At 36.2% G+C, this 14,066-nt stretch overlaps 1 protein-coding gene across 1 annotated transcript in view; it reads left to right on the forward strand.

The window, feature by feature from the left end:
* The window catches only part of LOC123780332 (disintegrin and metalloproteinase domain-containing protein 18-like), a 148,581-nt gene that overhangs the window by 60,063 nt on the left and 74,452 nt on the right, over positions 1-14,066 (forward strand). The window contains exons 12-13 of the mRNA XM_087856316.1: positions 54-237; positions 7,957-8,052. Of these exons, the coding sequence (XP_087712442.1) occupies positions 54-237; positions 7,957-8,052 (280 nt within the window). The remainder of the gene's footprint in view (positions 1-53; positions 238-7,956; positions 8,053-14,066) is intronic.

A 14,066-nucleotide genomic window follows, 5' to 3' on the forward strand; every position in this document is an offset into this window, starting at 1 on the left:
GGTGGAGTTTTATTAGCCTGAAGATTTACCTGAGGATTATTATTTCATTGTAGGGGTTCCAGTGGTATAAAGATTTTTAGCAACTGTAGCGTACATGACTATAGATATTTTGTTTCAAAATTTGAGGCTAAATGTCTTCAGAACTTTTCAAATTTGCAACCATTATATCAAAATCAATCAGTATGTGGTAATGGGATTTTGGAACCTAATGAAGACTGTGACTGTGGCAGCCAAGAGGTAAGCAATAAAAATTGGAATTTGAGCACAAATTCTTGTGTTTCTAATAAGTGGTTGTCATGGTATATATGGAATAATATATGCAACTATGTCTTTAATATAGAACCTAGATATGAAATGAGTGTAAGTTGAGGGTATATGAATAACTTTTCCATCCCTCTTCAGTTGAGAAAACAAATGAGTCATGAAAATTTGGTTTGCATATACTGTTACCAAGTATGGCAGCAGACAGGTTTTGCATATGTAGGCTAAGTGGTGGGCTTGTTATCCTCACCTTATTTCCTAACTCATGTGGCCCCAGTCTGTTTTCTCTACAAACTTCTCCTGAATTTGGACCAAATTTTCCCATCTCTTTTGGTTGCAAGAATGGTGTAACATTATAATAGATTTTTCTTAATCCTCAAGCATTCTTACGTTTCTAAGTTTCAGGATTATCAAAACTTGTTCTATTTGCTCACTTCTAAATATAGATAACCATTCTACCACAGTCCTATTAACAAAATACTCTCTGTACACTATTCTCAACAGATAAGACCACACATTTAATCTAGTGTCATTGTTACGTAATATTTTGCATTTCCCCTCTATTTAAATAAAATAAAACTTAATGATTAGTCCCCCAGCAGTTACATGAATTTCCTATCCACCTACAAAAAGAGCTGACCACCAATTGTTTACATAACATTAAATCCCTACAAATTATCTTAATCCCTCACTATTCCTAGAAGTTTATATATATGTGCGTGTGTGTGTGTAGGGTTTCCATTTATCTCAGGTCTTTCTTTCTTTTTAGAGAATGGGGTGGGGAGGGGCAGGAGAGAGGGAGACAGAGCATTTCAAGCAGGCTCCACGCCTAGTGTGGAGCCCAATGGGGGGCTTGATCTCATAACCCTGAGATCATGACCTGAGCCAAAATCAAGAGTCAGACACTTAACCAACTGAGCTACCTAGGCATCCAGTTATCTCAGATTTTCTGTCATTTTACTTTTCTGATTAGTGGTACTATGCTCATCTCATATTTATAACCTCCTAAATATGGTGCCCACTGCCTCCCAAAATATCTGGTTATTTTTAATGAACAATAGAAAAAAACAACATAATCTGGAGCTGGGTCTGCACATTATGAGCTTCCACAACTACAGGCTGTAAGCAGAATGTCACTTATAGTAGATATTGTCAGTGTCCTACCAAAATCTTAGCATTGATTGTTCCTGGAGAGAGTATTTGCTTCAAGTATCAGAGACTTTTTCTTGGAGTGTTTCTTCTGGTCTCAGTAGCATGCTCAGCTTTTAGCAGGATGGGCTTAAAGCACTTGAGGCTAATGATCAGTCCTCAAATAATTATGAAGGGTAGTTGGTGAATAAATGCCTCATATTCATTACCCCTTATAAGGAAATTCTCTGAGATATGCTCTATATGAGATTTCTGCAAACTTCCCGGTGGACCAAAGTCAGCTGCCACCTATTTTTGTAAATGGAACTTTATTGGAATGCAGCTATGCCTATATGTTTGCATACTGTCTATGGCTACTTTTGTGCTATAATGGCAGAGTTGAACATTTGCAACAGAAGCCATACAGCGCACTATTTTAGCAAAGTTGCAAATATTTGCTATTTCGTCCTTTACAAAAAATGTTTTGATGCCCCCTGTTTCATATCATTTCCTAGAGGTACCTGTGGAATTTAGCTTTATCTTACAAGAGCAGTAAGCAGGGGCGCCTGGGTGGCACAGTTGTTAAGAGTCTGCCTTCAGCCCAGGGCGTGATCCCGGCATTCTGGGAACGAGCCCCGCATTGGGCTCCCTGCTCAGCGGGGAGCCTGCTTCTTCCTCTCCCACTCCCCCTGCTTGTGTTCCCTCTCTCGATGGCTGTCTCTCTGTCAAATACATAAATAAAATCTTTTTTAAAAAATCAGTAAGCAACTCACAAACCCACACATACTGGCTTGCTTCCCTTCCCTATATCTGTACTCCCGTGACAGTGTTTGGGTGGTAGGTAGAATAGACCTTCGAAGATGTCCTCACTTCAATTCATGGACTTGTGGATATGTTAATTTGCACAAGTAACTAAGGTTATGGACTTGAAGATGGGGACATTATCCTGGGGTATCTGGGTAGGTCCAGTCCAATCAAATGAGTCCTTAAAAACAGAGAACATTCTCCAAGTGAAGTCAGAGAGATGTAGCAGAAGACTCAAAAATACTTGGAGACAGAGACCCAACCTGCTGTTGCTGAAGGAATATACATAGAAGCACAGGAGGAATGCAGTTAGTTTCTAGGAGAAAAAACATGCCCTTGGCTGATAGTCAGCAAGGAAACAGAACTCTCAGCCCTATAACCACAGAAATCAAATTTGGCGAACAATCTGAATGAGACTTGAGGTGAAATGCTTCCCAAAGCCTCTCCACATAGCCCTATTGACATGTTGATTTTAGCCTTGTGAGACTACAAGCAGAGGATCTGGACTAGTTTATGTACTTGAACCTCTGAGCTATAGACTATGAGATAATTATTTAATTATTTTAAGTTGCTAAGTTTTTGGTAATTTGTGACAGCCTCATTAGGGAGCTATTATGCTTATACATATCCTTGTTTCAGAGTCTGTTTCTTGGGCAACTAAAACCAAATCAGCTGGTACCAGAAGATTCCTAGGAAGCAGACACCTAGGATAGGATTTTGAAAGTGGATGTATTGTTCACCAGACGGCAAAATGTACTCATTTCTCGGTTTAGGACATTTGAAATTATGGACTTTAGAAACTTAAATCTTCAAATTTCTGGGAAACCCCTGGGCTGGGAAGTGACTGCTAAGCCCATGGTGGAGGAAGGCAGCCTCACATTGCCTAGAGATGACACAAAGACTCCACATGAAATGGATGTCTCACAAGATGATGCTTGTTCTTTTTAAGATCTGTCCCTGCATTCTCTCATTGGTTCTAGACTATGTCAAGTCTGACCATAGCCCAAGTGAGGCAGTACTCTCTGCTATTACAATAAAGAGATTATTTTTAAGAACTTGCTGATATGTATAGACAAAAACCTGGATAATAGCCAGGAAGGAGGCTAAGAATGCTGGCTCCAAGGTATTACTATATAAGCCTGGATAAGTTAGAGTTTATTGATGGGGGGTACTCTCTGGTGAATCAAGATTTGATAGGCAAGGAGACCCATGGCCAGTCTTGATTTGCTGTGGATGAATCCTGGGTATGCCAGAACTTCTTTATTTTTATTTTATTTTTTTATTGTCAGAACTACCTTAATAGAGAAATATGGAAGGGGTCAAAAGCTCAGAATAGTGGTCATATTATAATAAAATATAAGAATACAAATTCAGCATCCAGTTATTTGGGTGGCTCTCAGGATACTGCTTTCACTAAGGCAATGAAAAAAAAATGTACTACAGAAGAGATACTAACATTGTTGAAAATCTCAATGGTAGCTTTCTTCTATAGATAACAGTTGATGGCTGGAAGTGCCATTACAGAACTGGGCACCCTGGTGTCACTAGGAAACACTGAATATCAAAATAGCAGAGGCCAAGTGGCAGTGCTTAAAATAACAGCCAAAATGGATGAAATTAGCGTAAAGGGAAGAGAGGCATAGATGGCAACTACTGGTTTTGACTTGCATGGATTTATACTGATAGTTAAGAAAGATCTGGGTAGTCAATTACCATATTTCTTAGTGTATATAACTAAAATTTTTAAAAAGTGAGCAGAGGATTGATACCAATTGTTACAGATCTCTTGCTAATCTCTTGCTACATTTTCAGACCCAGCCAGTTTCAGAGCTTGGGCTCATTGCTCAGATAAAGGATGAAATCCTACAATGCTCAGTAAGGACAGAAAGCAGCAATTTCCTCAATCATTCCCCTCTCCAACAGAGTGACCATAGTCTTTTACTGAAGTAACTGTGCACTAGGGAATGGGGAATACCCAGACCATTGTAAAATGATTCAATACAGAATCTTTGCTCATTGTACTCACATGAGAGGACCCAAAACATCATCATAGAGTGAGGGTAGAGTAGAATCCAGTAACACATGGAGTCCTTGAAAAAGGCCATCTCACAGCAGGTTCAATGGACTCAAGTTTCGCACAGATTCTGCATCTAAGCATCCTGCAAACTAATGTAAGTTGTTTGAATAAATAGATAGATAGATAGTTAGAAGTGCCCCTATTGACACTAATAAAAATTCAATAATAACAGTAACTAAGATGGGATGTTAATATAGATCTTATGTAATATGACATTAAAATGATAACACGATACCATGAACAATGTTATACTACTAAATTTAACAACCTGGGTTAAATGGACAAATTCCTTGAAAAAAAAGCATTTGCAAAAGCCAACATGAGTAGACATTTAAAATGTGAATAGCATTAAGAAAAATATGCTAAAGAAATCCTATCTATATTATCAAAACTTCTCATCAGAGAAAAGTCCATACCACATGGCTCCGCTGGTGATTTTTTTTAATTAATCACAGCATAGAGAATATAGTCAATGATACCGTAATAGCATTGTAGAGTGACAGATGGTAGCTACACTTGTGGTGAGCATAGCAGAATACATAGAGAAGTTGAATCACTATGCTGTACACCTGGAAACTGATGTAATGTTGTGTGTCAACTATCCTCAAATTAAAAAAAAATGCTGATTTTATACATTTTTTAAATTATAGAAAAAAGGCAATATGTTCTAATTCATTTTTTCATCTAGAAATATAAACTAAGTCTTTTCATCCACTTTAATAATTTGGGACAATTACCATCCCTAACAAATTAAACACAAATGTGCGTACACAAACACACACACATACTGTGATTAAAATGAGGTGGTATTGGCAAAAAAACAAAAAACAAAAAACAATTTTAAGTGAATATAGTCCATACCTTAATCATTGCTTGATCACTAGTACATAGACTAGCATCTGGTACATACAGGGTACTCAACAAATACTTGTTGATTCAATGAATGCACGGATACTGTAATTATCTTTATAAGTATGTATCATTTGTATCAGTGAATAAGGATTACTATATTTAGAATAGCCATTAATCATAATAGTACTTGGAGAGTTTATTTGAAAGTTTTTCTTAATGAAAGCTGAGGAAGAATACAAGAAACTTTTTATAGAAAGAGTTGATTTGGAGGAAATCTTGCCTTTATAAACATCAAACATAGTTTGAGGCTGTTTAATTGCATTCACTGTTGTATTGGGCAATTGGCATAAGAAATGAAATTTGACATCTATATATCTGTATCTATTTATGTATCAATACATATCTATCAAGCGATTTAACTAAATATGTAAGAAGTTATATAGATATATAACATTCATTTTCAGGATGGAAATAGATAATGTCAGAAGCATTTATCTATAAATCCAGTGCATCCATTATGAGAAAGGGAGAAGCAACCCCTGATAATGAAGGGTCTGGACTAGTAATATCAGCTGGGCCTTGGTGTTGTTAGGAGCTGGCCTGACATGCATGGGTTGTAGGATTCTCCTGTTGAACATAACCTTCTTTTCTGACAGCATCTAATCTGGCAAAGCCCAGATTCCTTATATGTCCCAAATTACCCAACACAAGCCCAAATTCTGTAATTATACCCTCTCATTGAAAAGTACCACAGTTTCCCATGGTGTGTGTTCTCTTTTGCTGACACTAGTAATAAATCCAACTTGTTGAACTACAGATGTGTTCCAGGTGGTCTTTGGCAGAATGGCATGGACACCTATATCTTCATCAACATCCCTTATTTTATACAAATTAAATTATGTTTTATACATCCACCTACACATGTGGAGTGTACATTTGTTCTTGTATACACAAACGTAATGACAAGAAATACATATTTGAGCAAATATCTCACAAAATACAGAGGGATACATTTCAGAAAAAATAAATCTGTAAGTTTTAAATAGCAATAAAAATATAATAATAAAGTATTGACAATAGTCTTTGCATAATGGAGGTCTTGGTAAAGAGACATAAAACCCAATAGTCATAAAGAAAGATGAACATCACAAATTTCACAAAATGACAGGCACCCTTAACAAGACAAACAATAGACTGCAAAGAAATATTATAAACATATAGAAGAGAGAAAGGATAACTGCATATTATGTAAAAGTTTCCCCCACTATATAGTGGGGAAAAGAGGGAAAAGCAAACAAAATACTCAAAGTGTCAAAAGAAATGATTATTTAATTCATAATGTACAAAATGAAAATTCATGCTCACATTCACTAGTAATTAGAGAAATAACAAAAAAATGAGACACAATTTCCCCATTAGTTCATTGTAAATTAAACTGATTTTTTCATAATTAATATTGATAAATATGGTTGGAAGGGTATCTTCATTTACTGGCCATGAAAGAATACACACACACACACACACACACACACACACACACTCACATAGTGATATTGAAGTTATCCCTGGAGAATCTAGGAAGTATAGCAACAACTTCAACTTTTACTCTATATTTTCTATGTTATTTCTAGGATGGAAATATTTATAAATACATAGCTATTGACATAAAGACATGAAAAAGCAGAAACAAATAGAAAATTAGAAATCAAGAAGAATCGTACCTTTATGCTAAGGGACAAGATCTTTGAAACTAGTTTTTTGAGTAAATAGAAAATGTTTGAGTTTTAAAAAGTGTTAAGAATATAAAAATACTAAAGAATTATATAAATGTAATTTATTTACATGGAAACAATATTTAGTTTATTATTTAAATTATTACCTCATTTGACTAACTGTTGACTGCCATTTACCTTGTAAAAATACATTGGGGCCCTAAGGGTGCTTGGGTAGCGCAGCGGTTAAGCGTCTGCCTTCAGCTCAGGGCGTGATCCCGGCGTTGTGGGATCGAGCCCCACATCGGGCTCCTCCACTGGGAGCCTGCTTCTTCCACTCCCACTCCCCCTGCTTGTGTTCCTTCTTTCGCTGGCTGTCTCTTTCTGTCAAATAAATAAATAAAATCTTAAAAAAAAATACATAGGGGCCCCTGAGTGGATCAGTCCGTTAAGCATCTGCCTTCAGCTCAGGTCATGATTTCAGGGTCCTGGGATGAAGCCCCACATAGGGCTCCTTGCTCAGTGGGGTGTCTGCTTCTCCCTCTTCCTGATCATCCCCCTGCTTGTGCTCTTTCTCTTGCTCACTGTCTCTCTCTCTCTCTGTCAAATAAATAAATCTTTAAAAAATTAAGAAAAAAGAAATATTTTAAAAATTTAAAAGTAAAATACATATATTTATTAACATATTTTTGTTAGTTTCATTATAGTAAAACATGACATGATTATTAAACTAAATGTATTTTAATTGTAATTATTGCCTAACTCTACTTTAACTTTATTCACAAATGAAACCTGAAAAAACAAATCACTAAGAAGACAATTGGGGAAGGTTTTCTCTTGGAAACTCACTTTTCTTCCTCAAAAATATATTTCCATGTTGGTAGTTTATGAATTAATTACCAATAATTTTAAGTAATAAATGTTACTGATCAACTGCTATTTTAGATGTTATTTAGTTCCTATATGTTCTTTTGGACATTCTAGAAATAATAAAATAACAAAACTTCACTGAATATATTGTATAATTGAAAAGTTGAACAGGAAAGTGTATCAATAGAAGCTAAGATTAATATATAAGAGCTAAGTGGCTGAACTACAATGATATTTCTTATGAAATTTTAGGAATGTCAGTTTAAGAAGTGCTGCGATTTTAATACATGTAAACTGAAAGGCTCAGCAAGATGTGGTTCTGGACCATGCTGTACATCAGACTGTGAGGTAAGTTTCCAACATTTATAAAGTGGAAATTAAACTGTGATCATAGATGTCTATATTAATTAAACCATTGTGGAGTAGATAAAAAGAATATAGAAGTAATTCAGTGTAACGAAATGGGGAGTCCATAGAAACAACCACAAGTAAAAAGGAAAACTACTATGAATTAAAGAACGCACTGCAGGTGGGCACTGATTATTCTGCTGTGTTCCAACCACAGTTTACCATCTTCTAAATTATCAGGTAAAGAAAGAGTAAACATATACAGTACTATATCAAAATAGTATCAATCTTCAAGGAAATTGCGAAATCAAATAAATGGCAAATGACCATGGAAAAATTGTGTAGCAGACAGAATGTATACCATACAGAATATGCAAAGAACTCTCAGACGTTGATAAATAAAAGGCAAATCACACACACTCACACACACACACTCCACACACACACACACACACACACTCACACACACACACACACACTCTCACACACACAGAGGCAAAAGGGATGCTCAGGCAATTTATAACAATGAAAGTAGAATTGTTCAATATGTGTACTTCATGTGCAGTCATTAAGGTAAACACAAATAAAATACAGTATCATATAGTAATACAGTATCATAAAGTAGTCATCCACCTGGTAATCTTAAAAATAACAGTGTCAGATATTAACCAAAGAGAAGGGATAAAGATCGTTTCTGGAGAGTGTTTGTGGAATTCTTAAAAAATTATACAAACTGGCTTTTTATTACTCACAAATTATGAAAAATTTTAAACTATTTGTCTCAACCCTCCAAAAAAGTGTGCTCTCTCTTTACAGTCTTTAGTGGCAGTACATTTTGATGGTATAGAAACTAACTCACAAACATTCCATATAACTTGGTTAGAATGTACAAAGACACGGCAGAATCCCTACAGTGATTTTAAAAAAAAATACAAGTTTAAGTGTTACTGAAGTTGTATAGACAGTGAGGATTACAGAATAAGTAGTAAACACCTGTGTATAATTTTGCAAAGCAAAAATGATCAGTTTTGTATGTTTTCACTTTGTTTCAGCATTTCCAAAACACTTTTTTTTAAGTATTACTTTTTTTATATATAATTTTTATTTTGTTATGTTAGTCACCATACAGTACTTTTAAACGCAAAAGTTGAGGGACGCCTGGGTGGCTGTTTGGTTAAGCATCTGCCTTCGGTTCGGGTCACGATCCCAGGGTCCTAGGCTCGAGCCCTACATCGGGCTCCCTGCTCAGCAGACAGACTGCTTCTCCCTCTCCCTCTGCTCCTCTCCCCCTACCTGTGTTCTCGCTTGCTCTGCTCTCTCTCTCTCTCAAATAAATAAATTTAAAAATCTTAAAAAAAAATCCTGCAAGAGTTGAAAATTTTCCAGTTACCTGAAACTTCAAAAATCTATTGAATTAAAAAAAAAAAACTCTAAAAAGCAGCATCATTCAAATAGTGGTTAACTCACAAATGTATGTGCAACAGCCACAGCTAACCTCACTATTAGGCATGTCAGAGTACAATCCAAGGCAGAGCCAGTGGCAAGCACCTCTGACAGTTAAGAGGAAAGGGCATGAGGAATGGTATGCAGCTCCGGGCATCCAGGTGCTTGCTTGTGGAGAAAAGGGTCAAAACTGAAGTGACTTTCCTTACAGAATCCAAGGTCCTAATTAAAAGCAGCTCCTTTAAACACCTAAATCCTTTTTGATTCTCTCCTCATCACTAAAACACATATGGTACAAAGTCTTCATACAAAAGAGAAATTTTTTGGAATTGTATTTTATCTCAGTGCTAATAACAAACAATTTAGCAGAAAGAACTACAAAATGCAAATTTTAAAAGGTTTTCTTATTAATAGAACTATTGATTAAGGTAGGAGCCAATTGGGTTTCCCAAAAACAAAACAATTCTTTTCTTTTTTTTTTTTAAGATTTTATTTATTCGACAGAGAGAGACAGCCAGTGAGAGAGGGAACACAAGCAGGGGGAGTGGGAGAGGAAGAAGCAGGCTCATAGCGGAGGAGCCTGATGTGGGGCTCGATCCCCTAACGCCGGGATCATGCCCTGAGCGGAAGGCAGGCGCTTAACGACTGTGCCACCCAGGCACCCCTAAACAAAACAATTCTAATGCACTTTAAATTAGAGATCAGATGTCAACACTATTTTATAAAGCCTTTAAAGAAGAAAAAAAAAAGACCATTGTATCCATATCAAAGTTTTGTTATAAGTTGACCTATTTCCAAATAACTGACATAATTTAGTATTTAAATTAGCTTTTTAAGAAAAAAAAAGCAAAAGCAAAGTGCCTACTGTGAACTATACACTTTATGATTGATACAGTAGATGTGTATTTTACCACAATTAAAAATGAAGAAAAGAAGGTTACCTTTTGATAATATATCAGGAACGACACCACAATATCAGGCAAAGCACAGGTGTGTAAGCCTGTTTTCTTATCAGACTTGCCCCAGAGATTGGTGAAGCCAGCTGAGCATCTACACCAAAGCTGAGGCAATGCCTGGGTTGTACTTCAAGATCACATTGACTGAGGGCTTTGGCATCTACAGAAGCAGGGACATTCTCTCTCCAGCTGACTGTTCCTTCTGGAAGAGTCTTTGATCTGGGTTAATTGGCCATAGAGCTCATTCCTTTTTTATTGCTGAAAGTATTGCAGGTATCATAAGGTTGTAACAGAGTCTGTTAATACAACCTCTGGTTGAGGAACATTTCAGTCATTTTCACGTTTTGGTGATAAAAATACAGCTGCTGTAAATAATATTCCTAAGCATATTTTGTATGAGCATAGTTTTATTTCATTTATAAGATCGTTGGTTCATATGTTAAATGTATATGGAACTTTATAAGAAACCAGAGACCTGTTTTCTAAAGTAGGTACACTAGTGTCAATTCCTACCAGCCTTTTATAAGACCTACCGTTGCTCTGAAAATGAAATATAAACTCTAAAAGTATACAACACATAGCTTCGTTTTATTTTTGCTATTGGTTTTTATTTACACTTTAAAAGTCATTTGGCTGGTTGTCCCATAGTTTACAAATCTTTGATTAATCAGAGTCTGATTTCATAAATATACCACTTCACATGGAGTTAATGGGTCTTATAATAGGACACTCTCATGTACTAGAAATGCAAAATATATTTTTGCTTTATATAGTTTTTATCTTTCAGAAAAGTAAAATAAGGGAAAATTAATTTCATAATGAAAAATAATTATTCCATTTTTTACTCTTAATTTCCTTTTGTATTTTAGATTTCTGTTTATTACCATATTTTTTGTGCCTGAAGACCACCCTTTATGACTTCTTGTAATTTAGGTCTGCTGAAAATGAATTCCCTCAGTTATTATTTGCCTTAAGAAAGTCTTTATTTAAATTATGAATGAAAGGGAAGAGATCACGACCAACACGAATGAAATAGGAAGGATCATTAGAAACTTCTATCAACAACTTTATGCCAATAAATTAAACAACCTGGAAGAAATGGATGCCTTCATGGAAACCTATAAATGACCAAGACTGAAACAGGAAGAATTTGATTATTTAAACAGACCGATTAATTATGAAGAGATTGAAGCAGTGATCAAAAACCTCCCCAAAAACCAGAGTCCAGGGCCTGACGGATTCCCCGGGGAATTCTACCAAACATTCAAAGAAGAAATAATACCTATTCTCCTAAAGCTGTTTCAAAAAATAGAAACAAGGAAAACTACCAAACTCATTCTATCAGGCCAGTATTACCCAAACCAATCAAAGACCCCCTCAAAAAGGAGAATTACAGACTGATGGACGCCAAAATTCTCAACAAGATCCTAGCTAATAGGATCCAATAGTACATTAAAAGGATTATCCATCACAACCAAGTGGGATTCATCCCTGGGATGCAACATTTACAAATAGATGAGTGTGATAGATCACATCAACAAGAAAAGAGTCAAGAACCATACGATCCTCTCATGTGATGCAGAAAAAGCATTTGACAAAATACAGCATCCTTTCCTGATTAAAACCCTTCAGAGTGTAGGGATAGAGGGTACATTCCTCAATTTCATAAAAACTATCTACAAAAAGCCTACGGTGAATATCATACTCAGTGGGGAAAAGCTGAAAGCCTTTCCCTTAAGATCAGGAGCATGACAAGAATCATCATTCTTATTAGAAGTCCTGGCAACTGCAATCAGACAACAAAAAGTGATAAAAGGTATTCAAATTGGCAAAGAAGAAGTCAAACTGTCTCTCTTCACAGATGACATGATACTCTATATGGAAAACCCAAAAGACTCCACCCCCAAATTACTAGAACTTATAGAGCAATTCAGTAATGTGGCAGGATACAAAATCAATGCTCAGAAATCAGGTGCATTTCTATACACAAACAATGAGACTGAAGAAAGAGAAATTAGAGAATCAATTCCATTTATAATAGCACCAAAAATCATATGATATCTTAGAATTAACTTAACCAGAGATAGGTAAAGGATCTATATTCTTCTAGAAACTACAGATCACTCTTGAAAGACACTGAAGAAGACACAAAAAGATGGAAAAAACATTCCATGTGCATGGATCAGAAGAATAAACATTGTTAAAATGTCTATGCTATCCAGAGCAACCTACACTTTCAGTGCTATCCAGATCAAAATACCAATGACATTTTTCAAAGAATTGGAACAAACGGCCCTTAAATTTGTGTGGAACCAGAAAAGGCCCCAAATCGCCAAGGAATTGTTGAAAAGGAAAAACAAAGCTGGGGGCATCATATTGCCTGATTTCAAGCTATACTACAAAGCTGTGATCACAAAGACAGGATGGTACTGGCACAAAAACAGACACATAGACCAGTGGGACAGAATACAGACTCCAGAAATGGACCCTCGGCTCTATGGGCAGCTAATCTTTGACAAAGCAGGAAAAAACATCCAGTGGAAAAAGGACAGTCTCTTCAATAAATGGTGCTGGGAAAATTGGACAGCTACATGCAAAAGAATGAAACTTGACCACTCTCTCACACCATACACAAGGATAAACTCCAAATGGATGAAAGACCTCAATGTGAGACAGGAATCCATCAAAATCCTAGAGGAGAATATAGGCTGTAACCCCTTTGACATCGGCCACAGCAACTTTTTTCATGACACATCTCCAAAGGCAGGAGAAACAACAACAACAACAAAATGAACTTGGGACTTAAGATAAAAAGCTTCTGCACAGCCAAGGAAACAGTAAAAAAAAACTAAGAGGCAGCCCACGGAATGGGAGAAGATATTTGCAAATGACACTACAGATAAAAGACTGGTATCAAAGATCTACAAAGAACTGCTCAAACTCAATACATGAGAAATGAATAATCAAATCAAAAAATGGGCAGAAGATATGAACAGACACTTTTCCAATGAAGACATACAAATGGCTAACAGACACATGAAAAAATGTTCAGCATCTAGCCATCAAGGAAATTCAAATCAAAACCACATTGAGATACCACCTCACACCAGTTAGAATGGCAAAAATTGACAAGGCAAGAAACAACAAATGTTGGAGAGGATGTGGAGAAAGGGGATCCCTCTTACACTGTTGGTGGGAATGCAAGTTGGTACAGCCACTTTGGAAAACAGTGTGGAGGTCCCTTAAAAAGTTAAAAATTGAGCTACCGTATGATCCAGCCATTGCACTACTGGGTATTTACCCCAAAGATACAGACATAGTGAAGAGAAGGGCCATATGCACCCCAATGTTCATAGCAGCAATTGTCCACAATAGCTAAATCATGGAAGGAGCCGAGATGCCCTTCAACAGATGGTTGGATTAAGATGTAGTCCATATATACAACGGAATATTACACAGCCATCAAAAGGAATGATTTCTCAACTTTTGCTGCAACATGGACGGGACTGGAGGAGATAATGCTAAGCAAAATAAGTCAAGCAGAGAAAGCTGATTATCATAAGGTTTCACTCATTTATGGAACATAAGAAGTAGGAAGATTGGTAGGAGAAGAAA

Source organism: Ursus americanus, chromosome 27 (assembly GCF_024610735.1).
Source record: "Ursus americanus isolate L20-20 chromosome 27, mUrsAme1.1.p, whole genome shotgun sequence".
Lineage (NCBI taxonomy): Eukaryota > Metazoa > Chordata > Mammalia > Carnivora > Ursidae > Ursus > Ursus americanus.